The 15,269-nt window shown below is 34.4% G+C and overlaps 1 protein-coding gene across 1 annotated transcript in view; it reads right to left on the bottom strand.

Moving 5' to 3' along the window:
- The window catches only part of LOC308264091 (odontogenic ameloblast-associated protein-like), a gene marked incomplete at both ends in the record, with an annotated part of 39,106 nt that extends 25,773 nt beyond the window's left edge, over nt 1-13,333 (bottom strand). Inside the window, 9 exons of the mRNA XM_080697226.1 lie at nt 4,987-5,148; nt 5,579-5,650; nt 7,107-7,148; nt 8,893-8,988; nt 11,091-11,138; nt 11,819-12,049; nt 12,589-12,636; nt 13,152-13,193; nt 13,283-13,333. Of these exons, the coding sequence (XP_080553352.1) occupies nt 4,987-5,148; nt 5,579-5,650; nt 7,107-7,148; nt 8,893-8,988; nt 11,091-11,138; nt 11,819-12,049; nt 12,589-12,636; nt 13,152-13,193; nt 13,283-13,333 (792 nt within the window). The remainder of the gene's footprint in view (nt 1-4,986; nt 5,149-5,578; nt 5,651-7,106; nt 7,149-8,892; nt 8,989-11,090; nt 11,139-11,818; nt 12,050-12,588; nt 12,637-13,151; nt 13,194-13,282) is intronic.
- Nucleotides 13,334-15,269: the final 1,936 nt, after the last annotated feature.

Below are 15,269 nucleotides of genomic sequence, written 5' to 3' on the forward strand. Positions count from 1 at the left end.
GGATGGGGAGGGAATGGCGTGGGGATCGTGGTAGGGGCTAACTGGGCGAGATGTGCATGTATGTCTACAAAAGTATTTTCTTTATACCACTATGATGTATGAATACATTGCACCAATAAAAAATAAATTAAAAATAAAATAAAATAAAATTAAAAGGGTTGGGATAAAAAAAAAAAGAATGGGTATTGGATAATGATTTGGCAGTTTATTTTAAAGCCTGAATCATTCAACTGAATCAGGTAAAAGTATCCAGGGTTGTAATGCCCTGTTAATATTGCCTGGAATAAATAAATTAATTTTTCCAGGCATGGTGACACATGTTTGTAATTATACTACTGGGAAGGCTGAGACAAGAGGATTGCAGATTTGTGGACAGCCTCAGCAAGTAAGAGAGTTTCTGTTTCAAAATAAAAAGTAAAATAGGGCTGGGGGTATAGCTCAGATGTAGAAGGCCCCTGAGTTCAATCCCTAGTACCACAAAAAAAGAGCAATATAAAGAAATTAATTCAGCATATTTAGTTTGGCATTAATGTTTTGAATAAATATTTTATTAACTTCTTAATTTTACTATAGTATTATTTACATAGTACTTATATATTTTAAGACTACAAAATTGACTTTTCAGAATCTCTCTCTATATTAGACAATGTTCTCAAAGAATCGGAATCAATTATATATAGATATATATCCATATCTATAGATAGATATGGATACATAGAGATTTATTATGAAGTATTGGATCACATGATTATACAAACTGAGACCCATAACCTCCCCTCTGCAAGTGGAAAATCCAGGAAAGCTGGTTGAGTAGTTCTAGTTTAAACCTAAAATAAGTCCTGTTCTAGTCTGAAGGCTTGAAAACCCAGTGTTCCAATGTCTAAAAGGAGAAAAAGGTGCAAGTCCCAGCTCAAGTGGAGAAAACATATTTTCTTTTCTTCTACCTTTTGTTCTGTCTAGGTACTCAATGAGTTGTATGATGCCTGCTCATGTTGGTAAGGGTGATCTTAACTTGGTCTACTGATTTGACTGCTGATATCTTCCAAAAACCTTCTCATAGAAACACCCAGAAATAATATTTCACTAGCTATCCAGCCATCTCTTAAGTCAAATTACTTATATAACAAACCATTGCACTCTATTTCCAAAGTATTTATTATTGTACCTATATTGCCAAACTTTCGAGCTGTGATTACTTGGTACTTGGTTTTGCAGTTTTTCATGACTCCTCCACTGTTCCATCTTGACAGAAAAGGTATGTTGTACTCATCTTTTCTTTTTAGTCTCTGATCACTCCCTTTCCTCCTTTTTTCTTGAATGAATATGCTCCAGGATATATTTTAAGCACTTGACCTGAACTCACATGTATTTTAAAAATGATTTAAAAATGATGCTCTGAACTATTGGGATTTGGGGTCATGGTGTTTGTAGCTTTTTTCTAATTATTTATTTATTTATTTATTTTTATTTGTGCATTGTATTCATACATCTTAATGGAGTACGAAATGGTGGAGGCCTACATGCACATATCACTCATTTAGCCCTTCCCCAATTCCCACACTATTCCCTCCCCATCCTCTTCTCATATTTGGCTTGTAGCTTCTGAAATGAATTCCATTAGACATATTTGTGTTCAGGTTCTTTATCGTTTTCCATATTAAGACATCAGCCAATGACCTAGAATCACACTCACTTGACATATGAACTTAGGGAAAAGGATGGAGACCAAAGTGATGGTATGATACATAATTATTGTATTACTCTTCTATTAGAGCAAGTAGTAGACTCCAGGGTTGTGACAGTACTAAATGCAGGAACAAGTAGGATTTTAGGAATTCTAATGAACCATAAAGCCTGGAATATTTACCATGTTCGTTTGAAGCCACTTAATACATATTTATTTATTAACTTCCACACTCACACACAGCAACACACTTCCACAAATATGTAATGAATACTGAATGTCAATTTTTCTATTTACTCAAAGTTTCATTAAAGGTCTGGATCTGGGAAAATAGATAAAAAGTACTCTACTATTCATACACGAGAGGGAAACCTAATACTTTCTGAATGCTTCATATGAGGTAGGCACCTGATGTGTGTTATCTCAAGTAGTTCTTTTGAAAATTCTGAAAGTTAAATTTTGTTATTTATAATTTATATCTGAGAAAACTGAGATTCAGTTTAAGTACTTCCCTGAAGGCTCAAAGCCAAATATGAGGAAATCCAAAATCTATTCCCAGTTTTTTCTAGGATGCTGCCTCCCAAACAAGCACACATCCCCCTGAGAATTTATCATTTTGGTGAGGACAGCTATTTCTTTATATAGCCGTGTCATATCAAGAGCATGCAGTTCACAGTATCAGTCTCCAAATAAATATGATTTTAATGAGGAAATCATCAGAAGGAAGCTGACTGAATGGACCTGGGGAAATATTTGTTTGTAACTATGCAATACATATTTGTATTATGTGTATTGTGACATATGCACTTATGGTATAGTTATTTCATGATGCTATGTGAAAGCTGGGGATATATTTTAATCCATTGGTCCCAATAATCACACTGACAGATCTATTGACAGTATATCTTTATTCTCATGGATGACATAATTTTGTAGAGACATCCTTTGTTAATATAGTTATCCAATTGATTTAATTGTATTAGCTTTATTCTTTGTGTAACTAGATATCCTAGATTATGCAATGAGTATTTGAAAAGATACATTGTGTAAAAATAAGACATTACATGATTATATTCTTTTTCTATGACATATTTAAGGAATATAATACCACCTATAAGTAAGGACAATCAGAAGAGTGAAGGTATTTTGTATGAACAAAAGACTAATATTAGCATTGAGGAAACAAATAGCCTAAAATGATATCCAAGGCACTGCCATATCTTTTTCTCTGAAAAATAAGATTGAAGAGCATTTTAGTATCATTAGATTTTTGGTAAATTTTCCTAGATATTTTGAAAATTTCTTTTTGTGGGCCTGGGGGTGGGACCCAGGGGCATTCAACCTCCGGACTATACCCGCTGCCCTATTTTTGTATTCTTTATTTTGAAACAGGGTCTCACTAAGTTGCAGAGGACCTCACTAAGTAGCTGAGGCTGTCCGCAAACCTCCATCCTTCAGTCTCAGCTTCCTGAGTGCTAGGATTACAAATGTGTGTTACCATGCCCAGCTTGAAAATTTCTTATTAAAGAAACAGAAGCTTCTACGAAAGTTGATTTTACATTGAGCAAGGGTCATACTATATCAAACTCCCTTTAGTATAAATGACTTGAGTTGACTCATATTGTACAAAATAGTGCATTTAATAAAAATATTTTTCTAAAGAGGCATGGATACTACTCCTGTTTGTGCTTTCATAGTCTATTTTCATCTAAAGAATGTTGAATATTTTTTTTCATAGAAGAAGGAGGGATCAGAAGAAACTCTTAGGCAGCAGGGAGGAGATTTTGAAAACCTTTGTCATTTAGTTTACCCTTCAGGTCAAATAGTTTCCTTTTTCATGTGTATTTTTACTTTTTATTTTTATTCTGTTCTTGCCCTTCCATCAAACTTCTTCTATACTTTCTACAGCCATTAAACTTCATGCTAAATGAGTTCATTTAGACAGATAATTAATCAGATTATGTTTGATATAAAAGCCATTAAAATTTCCTTGCCATAATGCAATTTATTATTCAGAAATTTTATTTCAAGCTAATACAAATATATTGTCATTGTTACAATGTTTAGCTTGCAATGTGAAATGATAATTTGGGAGAACTGATAAAGTATGCTCAAAAGTTAATTTTGATTTTTAAAAATTGCTAAAATTAAGCTGGGAGTTGTGCATGCTTGTAATCCCAGTTCTTGGGAGGCTGAGACAGGAGGATTGTAGGTTCATGGCTAGCCTCAGCAACTCAGTGAGGCCTTCTCCAACTTAGTGAAACCCTGTTTCAAAATAAAGGGTAAAAAATTGGGATGGGAAAACCTAAGTCCCTTCTCTTTCTGTGCTTGGCTGATCTCACTTAACATAATGTTCTCCACGTCTTCTAGCTTCTTTCAAATGACATGATTTTGTTCTTTTTTATAGCTGAGTAGAATTCCATTGTGAGTATTTCCCATAATTTTGCAATCCATTCATCTGTTGACGGAGACCTAGGTTGGTTCCATATTTTGGCTATTACGAATTGTGCTGGACTTATATTTTCTCTAATATGCTCAAACTAGGGAGTATTAGGGATACCAGAGGGACTCCAGACAATGGAAGAGAAATCTCATCAAAGCTAGAATGGAAGGATAAGAGAGGAAGAAGGCTGAGGTTGATTAATGAAGGAGGTACATTCTAATTTGTGTAAAAATATATAGCATGATTAACCTGGACACTCATTATTGGGAGGGGGAAAGAGAAGGGGGGAGGGTACCAAACATAGTCTGAATGTATGCCATTTTCAATATGATCTACATAAAAAAAAAATAGGACTGGAGATGTAGCTCAGAGTTATAATGCCCCTGGGTTTAATCCTTAGTAACACACACACACAGTGCTAAAGCCTTGTAATTACTATTATTTTTGTACATATTTATAGACACTAGCTTCTTTCATCATAATCATTTTGGGAAGAATTCTCCACTAGTTCCTTTGACAATATTTTTCTTTTAAGAATTATTATGGCAATTAATGCATGCTTTTGGCAAATACCTACCCCAGACTGTACGATTAGGACAGCATCTTAAGGTTCTCTTAGGCTCTTAGTCTTGGCCTAGTGAGAAAAGGGTATTGACAAGCAGCTTTCAGTAAATTAAAATTAAATTACATCCTGACTAATTATCAAAAATAATTACTGGTCATGTTATCAATGATCAAGATCACCTTTTCTATCATCAGTTGTATTTTATTTTCATGACTGAGTTCTATATGTTAAGTATTACCTTTGTATTTTCCATTAAATGATTTTGTACATACAGTGGCCCTTTGGTTACTTTACCTTCTCTTCCAGAAGCACTGGAGCAACAGTTGGGTTCATAGTAGAAGTGAAAACGTTGGGTGTGCTGGGTTTAGGCGAGGTGGAAGGCACGTAAACTCCTGCATTGTCATGGATAAAGCTGACCACTTCTTTTTGTAAATGTGGCATCGCTCCTCCTGCTGGCTATAGAGGATGAGGCAGAAAACAAAGTGGATCAGGCTCAAGTAGTTAAAAATTGCGAAGAATGTCAAGCCACAAAGTTGAGATGAAAAGCAAGCATTATATTCCAGAAGCAAGTGCCTTTATTAGTTTTCTATTTCATTAGCTATTTTAAAAGAAAGTTATGAATATAGTTTACAAATATGGTTGTTTCTTGCTAACTGCTTTTAAATAAGGGAACGTAGAAGAGAATCTGGAATAGTGTAGTTCCTCAATAAATATCTGAAGAACGGAGGGAATTAAATCTTGATTTAAAAAGATTACAGAAGGAAGAAACAATGGTTGTAGAGAGAATCATAATAAAGTTTACGCTGAAGACAACATCAGTGAAGGAACTTACACGTTGTCGGTTGTTGATACCATGTTGCTAACAAAGTGTCCTAAGAAATCTTACCATCACAACAACTTCTGGATTTGTGCCTAGAAGGGTGTCAAAAGCTAATTGCTGTTGTGCTTCTTGTACACCCTGAAAAAAACAGAAAGTTAAAAATCCCAATTAGTTGCCAGGCATGGTGGCGCACGCTTGTAATCCAGCATTTGGGAGGCAGAGACCGGAGGATCATGGTTCACTGACAGTCTCAGCTACTTAGTGAGGCCCTTTACAACTCAGTGAGATATTGTTTCAAAAATTAAAAATGTCTAAAATATAGGGCTGCGAGTGTCACTCAGAGGTTGAATGCCCCTGGGTTCCATCCCCAGTACTGCAAAAAAAAAAAAAATCTCAATTAGTGATATGTAAACATATGTTTTGCCACCCAAAGCAAACAGTTCCCAACTTCTTTAATTATTTTCTTAAAAGCATCAAAAGGAGTTTATTTATTTATTTATTTATTTATTTATTTGGTGGTACTGGGGTTCCTGGAAGCCCTTCTACCTCCGGGTTATACTCCCAGACCTATTTTATACTTTTTTTTTTTAATGTGGAAACAGGGTCTCTTAAGCCAGTGCGGCTGGCTTCGAACCTGTACAATCTTCCTGTCTCCGCCTCCCAAGCGCAGGGATTACAAGCGTGAGCCACCACGCCCGGCTCAAAAGGAGTTTAGATTTGAGAAAGAGAAAAACAAATCCTGGTATTAGAGACATGGCTGGACACCCAGTTCTATAATCGCAGCTTCCTGACATTCCCTGCTAGGCCTTGGTATTCTCTTGTTGAGCATAAATAACCTCACAGAACACCTACATCAGAGAAGGTTGTCAATGCATATGATGAAATTAGAAAATTAGAAACACATGACAACATTATTATTTTGTCAAAAGCAAGCTTACTGTGCAAGTTACCAAAGTGCCAAGTATCCTCACATCCTGGTATTAGTAACTACTGCTGCTTCATCAGTTGCAGGCTTTGCCTTGCGGCATCATCCTGACCTTCCAGATGAGCATCCTTAAGATGCTCAATCATAGAGCTACTCTTCCTTCCTTCCTTCCTTCCTTCCTTCCTTCCTTCCTTCCTTCCTTCCTTTGTTCCTTCCTTGTACTGGGGATTGAATCCAGGGATATTCTATATCTGAGCCACACCTCAAGCCCTTTGTATTTTTATTTTGAAATAGTGTCTTCTTAAGTTGCTTAGGCTGGCCTTGAGCCTGCGATCCTCCTGTACTGTGATTACAGGCGTGTGCAACCACGCCTGGATTACCTCCACTTCTTGAAAATACCTACTCCAGAGCCAACCATTACTTCACAGAAGTCTCTCCAAAATCACCTGATGCAAGCCCAAACACTGTGAGAGAATATTCTAATACTTTCTTATTGATACATCTCATGGTTTCCTGGTATGTGTTCTTCCTATAATATGTGTGGATAAATCTGTCTTTGTTTAGCTAGAGAAGTATGCTTGGTGTTTAGCTGACATTTATATATTTAATAAAGAATTAAGCACATAATTTTAAATGACTTTTAAAAAGGAAAATAATACATTTACTCACAGGTTCTTGTGGAATGTATCCAAATTGAGTATAGAATGGCATCTGTCAGATTTTGAAAAATGCATTAGATTTACTCTGATAAATTTTGTCACAAGTTTGTGATAAATGATTACTTAAAATACCTTTTATATTAATTAAATGATTTTTAAAGTTCATGTTTCATTTAGTAAAAATTATTATTACATTGACAAGAATCCTTTTAATACCATATAATTTCTAGTTTAAAACTTCCATAGTGGTTGTACTAATTTATGATTCCACCAATGGTGTATAATGCAAACCATAACAAGAGTGAGAGCATACGCTTGTAATCCTAGTACGTGGGAGGCTGAGACAGGAGAATCTCAGGTTCATTGCCAGCCTCTGCTACTTAGTGAGTCCCTCCACAACTTAGTAAGACCCTATTTCAAAATAAATAATAAAAAATAGGGCTGGGGATATAGCTCAGAGGTAGAATACCCCTGGGTTCAATCTCCAGTACTACAAAGCAAAACAAAACAAAACTACACTGAGATTAAGGTTCCATCTAACTCCACTTTGAATGGCAATTACCAAGAATACAATAATAAGCCGGGCACATGTTTATAATCCCAGCATTTGGGAGGCTGAGACAAGAGGATCACAGTTTGCGGACAGCCCTTGCAACTCAGGGAGACCCTGTTTCAAAATAAAGAATAAAAATAGGGCTGAGAGTATAGCTTGTAGGGAGAATGCCCCTGGGTTCAATCCCCAGTAAAGCAAAAATAAATAAATAAATAAATAAATAAATAAATAAATAAATAAGAAAGAAAAGAATACAATAATAAATGCTGACAAGGATGTGGAGAAATAGGAACAGTTATCCACTGTTGGTGAGACTATAAATTAGGACAACCATTATGGAAATCAGTATAGAGGTTCCCCCAAAAAACTAGGAATGGAACCAACAAATGACTTAGCTGTACCTGTCCTTGGTATTTTTCTAAAAGAATTAAAGTCAGAATACTCTAGTGATATGTGCATACCTATGTTTATAGCAGCATAATTCACAATAACCAAATTATGGTGTCCATCAACAAATGAAGGAATAAATAAAATGTGCTATACATGCACAATGTAATTTTACTCATTCATTAAGAAGAATAAAATAATGTTATTTACAGGAAAACGGATGGAACTAGAGAGTATTATGCTAAGTAAGGTCATCCAGTCTATGATTATGTATAATGAATTTACATCAAAATTCTAAATATTCATTGCCAGTTCATAAAATTCAACATATTTTTATCTGATTGTATCTGAAGATATAGTGAGTGGCCAAGGGCAATTTTCATCAAGATAGCTATTTTTTTAAAGTCTTTCAGTAAGAACTGCATGCATGGGTATATAAATAAATATGAATATTGATATGTTTTAAATGGGAGAAAAATTCATTTTCAGAAGTGATTCAGGTTTTTGGCCTCTGATTTTATTAGAATTCATTCATTGATTTCACTCTTTTAAAATCCAGACTTGGAGTATTACCAAATTAGCCCACACAAGGGATTTATAAGAGAAAGCTTTGTATCTTTTTATGTCTACCAGGTCAAGCTGTTGAGCACTCACGCTAAGTATATTCATTTGCTTTTTCTTCTGAAGTTTACTTATTCTCTATTTTCAGATAAAGTTACTCAGATAGGGCTGGGAACATACCTCAGTGACAGAGTGCTTTCCTAGCATGTATGAAGCTCGAGGCTAAATCCCCACCACCATAAAAACATTTTTAAAAGTAAACAAAATAAAATTAAAAATAGAACGCTCACAGTACCTGCTCCTCAAACTGTTGTTGCCCTGTTTGTGGGGGTGACTGTGTGAATGTTTGCTGAGACTGTTCCCAGGGTAAGACCATGTAAACTGGATAATACTGAAAATAGAAAAATATGTGAAAGACTCCCTTAGATCAGCATAGACCATACTTTTTGATCTTCCAATGTTAATATTTTAAATCCATTTTATATAGCAATTTTACATTATTAAATATGGACATAAGAGTAGATAACTTTCTCAAACTTCAGAAAACTTACATCCTATGTGATCCTGAATATTGATTTTAAGGTATTTCACTTAGCAATTTAAGATTTAACACATTCAACTATGGAAAAGAGGCTTAAAAAAAAGATCACCTTGGAGATTTTATATACAAATTACTTTGCAAATGCCTAAGATAAGTACAGCCCATGATGCATTTTTTCTATATATTTAAGACTCATTGCTTTGCGGGACATGGTATTAGAAGTCCTATCATCATGAATGAAAAAAGAATTCATTCTTTTAAAAACTATTAGGAAATTTAATAATAACCATTTCATTAGAATAACCCATATAAATTTTTAATATTAGAAAAATCTAGAAATAAGACAAGCAACAAAGCCACTACTACTTGACTTACCATGTATTAGCTTCCATTTATATGTCTGTGTATGTTTATATACATACAATGTAGTTATAGAAAATGAGCACAGTATTACATACCTAAAGTTTTCTATGCTCTTTTGCTTCTTTGATTCATTAAGTAACTATGTTAGACATGAAATTTCAAAACAACAGCAACTGTGGTTCCAGAAGGATATATGTGTTATGGTTTTTAATCTTGGTTAACACTCAAAATCACCTATCAAACATTTTAGATGATAGTTTGTCATCTAATTGTGGGTTTTGGTTTATTAGGCCTAGGGTAGGTCCAGGCATTTGTCATTTTTAAAATGATCACCAGAGATTTTGGTGCAATCAGAATGGATTGCTGGCTTAGTCGTTACAGAAGGTGGAGAATTACATTCCAGCTCAGCTCTTTACTTTCATTGGGATTGGAGATTTATTCTCATTAAGGCTAATTTTCCTGATCCTTAAAGTAAAATAATTCCACTTGTCACATATCGAACTCTAAATGTTTCTGGCATAAAATGAGATAATGTCTAGAAGTATGTTTTGTATTGTAATGGGAGTGGGAAGAGACAAAATTACATAATTATAATTTAATAAGACAAGTGGTATAACTTTTTGTGAAAAGGTGAGTATTCTTCGGATAATTCGATTATAGGCCTGTTTCTTTGAATCTAGACTATTATAAAAATATTATCATAATATTGATAGGAGTTCCCAATTTAATTAATTTCTACCATTTTTTCATTTATTTTTTAAAATTATTTTATTTAGCCGGGCGTGGTGGTGCACGCTTGTAATCCCTGCGCTTGGGAGGCGGAGACAGGAGGATCGCGCAGGTTCGAAGCCAGCCGCGCTGGCGTAAGAGACCCTGTTTCAAAAATATAAAATAGGTCTGGGAGCATAGCCCGGAGGTAGAAGGGCTTCCAGGAACCCCAGTACCACATATATATATATATATATATATATATATATATATATATATATATATATATATTATTTAATGGAAGTCATTGACATTTAACATATGATGGAGTCAAATAGGAAATATTGCAAAGACCTGGAAATGTTTTCAGCAAAATTTCATAAATGCCAAATAATGTGAGAAAGTGTTTTTTTAACTCTTCATAATATTATATGTTATCAATATTATCAGTTTAATAGACAATGGATTTTTATAGCTGTGCTTTGGAGAACTAGAAATATAAATGCACTGTCCTCTGAAACAAAATTTAGGATTGTACAGTGTCATCACATGGTATTTCTCTTCTTTTGCTCCTAAATGTCAGCACTTTAGATGCAGTGAGGACCTTGGCCTGGGGCTTAATGAACTCATTTAACCCCAACATGGCAGTGTCCAGGAAATTCAGGGGTCCTGGAGACTCTACCGAGCTGCCTGTTGTTAGAGAACTAAGTGAGCCTAACACCAGTACTGATGCCAGCCCTGCAATGCTGTTATCTAGACAGTGATACCATAGGTTGGGTCTTCATATTTCTCTCACTGGAGAGCCAGGAGAATAAAGGAAAGCATATGGAGAGTATAAGTAGCCACCAGTTTCTATTAGCAGTGATATTCTACTCATTTACCTGTGTTTGTTCTTGAGGCATTTTGAAGGAAAATACATAAGGCATCACCTGCCAAAACAAACAAACAAACAAACGTAGAGAGAGAAAATCATATAAGAAAATATTTGATTTTGTTATTTAAAATTCCTGAGATTTTTATAAAGCTAGCAATGTAACTTTACCATTTGTATTTGCAGACTCCACAACAAAGTCAGCTATTACAGAAATTAACATTAGCAAAAAAAAATTTTTTTAAATCTTTTTTAAAAACAAATTTTACTTTTTTTTTTTTTGGTGGTGGTACTGGGGTTGGAACCCAGGGGTCTTCTACCTCCAGGCTACACTCCCAGACCTATTTTATATTTTATTTGGAAACAGGGTTTCTTAAGCCAGCTGAGGCTGGCTTCGAACCTGTATGATCCTCCTGTCTCAGCCTCCCAAGCGCGGGGATTACAAGCATGCGCCACCACGCCCGGCTACAAATTTTACTTTTTAAAATTAAATTTACCTAGTTTGTCCAAAATTCATTTGACTCTGATTTCTGGCTATGTTCAGAATATGTCCTGATTTGAATGGTATTTTTATGTTAAAACAAGAAAATATGAGGAAGTATTTTCAGTGATGATTAAGTAAATTATGAAAAGAAAATGTCTTGGGTAGGAGTCTTATCTTATTTAAAATCTTCTTCATATTCATTTTCACATTTGACCTGCAGTCTCTCTTCTCAGGATAGACGGGTGAAGACTTACTTGATTAGGGCCCTGTTGGGTCTGTGATGGCGTTTGAGGTTGTGAAGGGTCCAACTGACCAGCCTGAGCTCCTTGGGCAAAGCTGACTTGTCTTGTGAATGGTATCTGATTTGGGAAAAGTCCAGCAAGCTGGTCGACATTCAGCAATGGGAACTGGGGGCGTCCTGGAGTTTGACCCTGCTGCTGTTGTACTAAGCGGGAGAAGGGAGGAATCCACGAGTTAAATGGACCCTGTGAGGATATAAAAGAAGGGAAATGTTTCTCTTTTATTGGCAAAGACTTAAAATCAGTTCTGAGCAAGAAAGAGACAAAATACAAACAGTTTCTGTATTTTCAGTGCTTCATTATAAAAAGAGACAGCATCTTGTTCACTATGAGGCACACTAATAAAGTTAAATTCTGAATTATCACGAGAAATATAAAGCAGAAAAAGGTTGACAAAAGAGCACAATTTCTGCAGTTGTCAGACTGGGTTCATATATTTGTTTTTGTCTTCCTACCCACTGCTTAGCTGGATATGACTTTCTGTGAGATAGTTAACTATCTCATAGTTGGATGAATTAGTGCCTAGCATATCCCAAATGTTATTTTTACTACAAGTTTTTACTCTGACTTTCAAATAAATGGTCATTAAGACAGGTACAGGACACATTTATAACTTTAAAAATAGAGATTTCTAAAATGAAATCAGAATACATTTTGTTATCATGCAAAATACTGTTAGAAATGAGCAGTAAAAAATGTTCTTAAACTGATTGAAAGGTGGATACCTGAAACTGAACAGGCAAAAGTTGACCATTATTAAGATTCAGAAGTAACTAGAAAAGAAAAGATAATATAAAGCTGTTATGCTAAAATGACTAAGAACAATGTTTACTACATATATAGCACAAGTCAGAGCTGGTTGATGAGTTTCCTGTTAGAAATGAGACATTATTCCCACTAAGCTTACATACATTAAATTACAGTGATTAGAGGTTAGAGTTGAAAACAAGGCTGAGATTAAATAACGTCATCCCTGTTGTATATTGCACAATTTTAGCCCATCCCAGGGGTTCATGTAGTAATTTTATATATCCATCTGTGCCTGTATTAAGTGTTATTTGAACAAATTATATGGAAGATGTTTCTCTGGCTTTGAAAAGCTTACAATCAAACAAAGAGGGCAAAATAACTTTTGATAAATCTGGTATAGAAAATAAAGCTTAGAATTTGTTTGGATATGCATAAAAGATAGTAGATATGATGCAGACTAACTCAAGAGAAAACTTTTGTCCCTTCCCACTGGGTTTTCATTTTAAAAATTGAGATTATTTTCATTATTTAAACTAACCTCATTGCTGTTGCTGGCAGACAGAAGGCGTGGTGAGATAAGCTAAAGCCAAAAAAGAAAAAAATATATGGTGAAAAAGGGACTGCTGTAGGTTTTGAGAATGAGGTTATGAATACCATGAGAATACTTACTGGAGCTGACAGAGTAGTTCCCAGGAGTCCAAGAAGAATTATAGTTTTCATTTTCAATTGATATACCTAAAATGAGTTATAATACTTAATTTTAAAATAGACTCTCTACTTAAAATCATGACAAAATAAAGTCATGACAAAAATAAGTTGATATTATTTAATCAGAAGAGTAGTTGGCAAAGTCTTTAATATTTTAGGATTTCAAATAAAAAGCTTTATTTCTGAATCTTTCTAACTGAATTCTATCTTTTCTCTAAGAGCAGCTATTTATAGAAACCAAAATTGCTGATTTTTTTTTTTTTTTTTTTTTTTTTTTTTTTTTTTTAGTACTAAGATGTGAACCCAGGGCATTCTACTTTTGAGCTATAACCCCAGTCCTATTATATTTATTTTTAAATTTTGAAACAGATTCTTGCTAAGTTGACAAAGATCTCACTCTAAGTTGCTGAGGCTAGCTTCGAACCTGCTAACCTCTTATCTCAGTCTACCGAGTACTAGGATTACAGGTGTGTGTCACCATGCCCAGCCAAAAATTGCTTGCTTGACCAAAAAATTCATTTGGTGGTAAACAATGTAATTGAATGGGGGAAGTGAACAAGATGGTCTCATCCTTGTACTGCTGTGCACTTAAGCAGTGTGTCTACCAGACTGTGGGAGGCCTGCGACTGGAGTCAACTGACTAGGTCCTTAGGATTCAAACAATCTTCATGTTTATGTTGAAAAAGTGCTATAATGGAAATATAATATCAGTTCAACATAAGATCATTATTTAAAATTCTAATAATATTAAACTATTTTAAATATAGCAAGTCAGTCAATATTTTTATGATTTAGGGAAATGGAATAAAAATTAAGCTATAATATTGATTTATAGTGTAACCTATAGAAAACCTATATGTAAAAGTTATTTCCATAGTTCATATCACTGACCTAACCAAGCGTTTGGTAATTGACCCCACAGTGTTCACCGAATTTGGTTAAGTTATGAAAGCAAAGATTTGATATCTTACCTTGCTCCTAGGCCTAAGAAATTTAGAACCACGCAAGATCTGTGTTCTTTCTCTCAGTTCTGCTGCTTGGAGTTGCTCTTAAAATTTAAAACCCATCTTTAAAAGAAAGGACCAATCATTTTTCAAAGGAACCAATGATTCAGTGGGTTTCAGACAATGGCTTAGCTAATGACCCCTTTCCTAATCATCTATGTGGTATATGGCTTCCCACACTTAGTAATGGTATTAAATCATCCCCTGTGAGATGTTTTGCTGTGATCATCCCTGGTTCTGAGTAACTTCTAGAATAATTTTATTCTATTTCTTTTATCATTTTTAAAACAAATACCCTAATTGAATAAACTTGAAAGCCTCTATTAAATTCAATGTTAAATGTATAGTTATTTTTATTTTAGAGTAAAATACATAATTATAAGACAGAGGGTACAGGTTTAAAAACAGAAATTCAAAACCTAGTATTGGCATTAGGGGTTCTTCAGTGCTTCAACACAAGGGCAAGTAAATTGAAGCTAGTTTATTTTTGACCCTGAAAATACGGGTAAAATAAAGTTCAAAATGCTACTGCGTATATATCATCATTATTTAAATTTCCTTCTTAAAATCCACTATTTTGTGTATTTGTTGTCACTAATACTGACAACTCTATTAATAGTTCAGGCTCACCAATGTTATGATAATGTATTATTAATCTATTTCCATTTTGGAACAGTTATTTAGCCAATTTAATCTTGACAAAATGATGGCAGCCTTTATGTAGGAAAAATAGGGCATTTCAATAAATGTGTGTTTCTTACTAGGATGGGACATTTAAAATTTGTGGGCACAATCATACTAAAATAATTATACTATTTATCGAGTAAAAAAGGCCATAAAACCCAAACCACTAGTGAAAACAGAACTTTTTTTTTCTAAATTAAAAAACCTACTACTAGGATTTTTATATGTTAGAAAGGAATTTTTCCAAGTTGTCTTTTTGG

The sequence above is a fragment of the Muscardinus avellanarius genome (genome assembly GCF_963383645.1).
Source record: "Muscardinus avellanarius genome assembly, chromosome: 6".
In the NCBI taxonomy this organism is placed as follows: Eukaryota; Metazoa; Chordata; class Mammalia; order Rodentia; family Gliridae; genus Muscardinus; species Muscardinus avellanarius.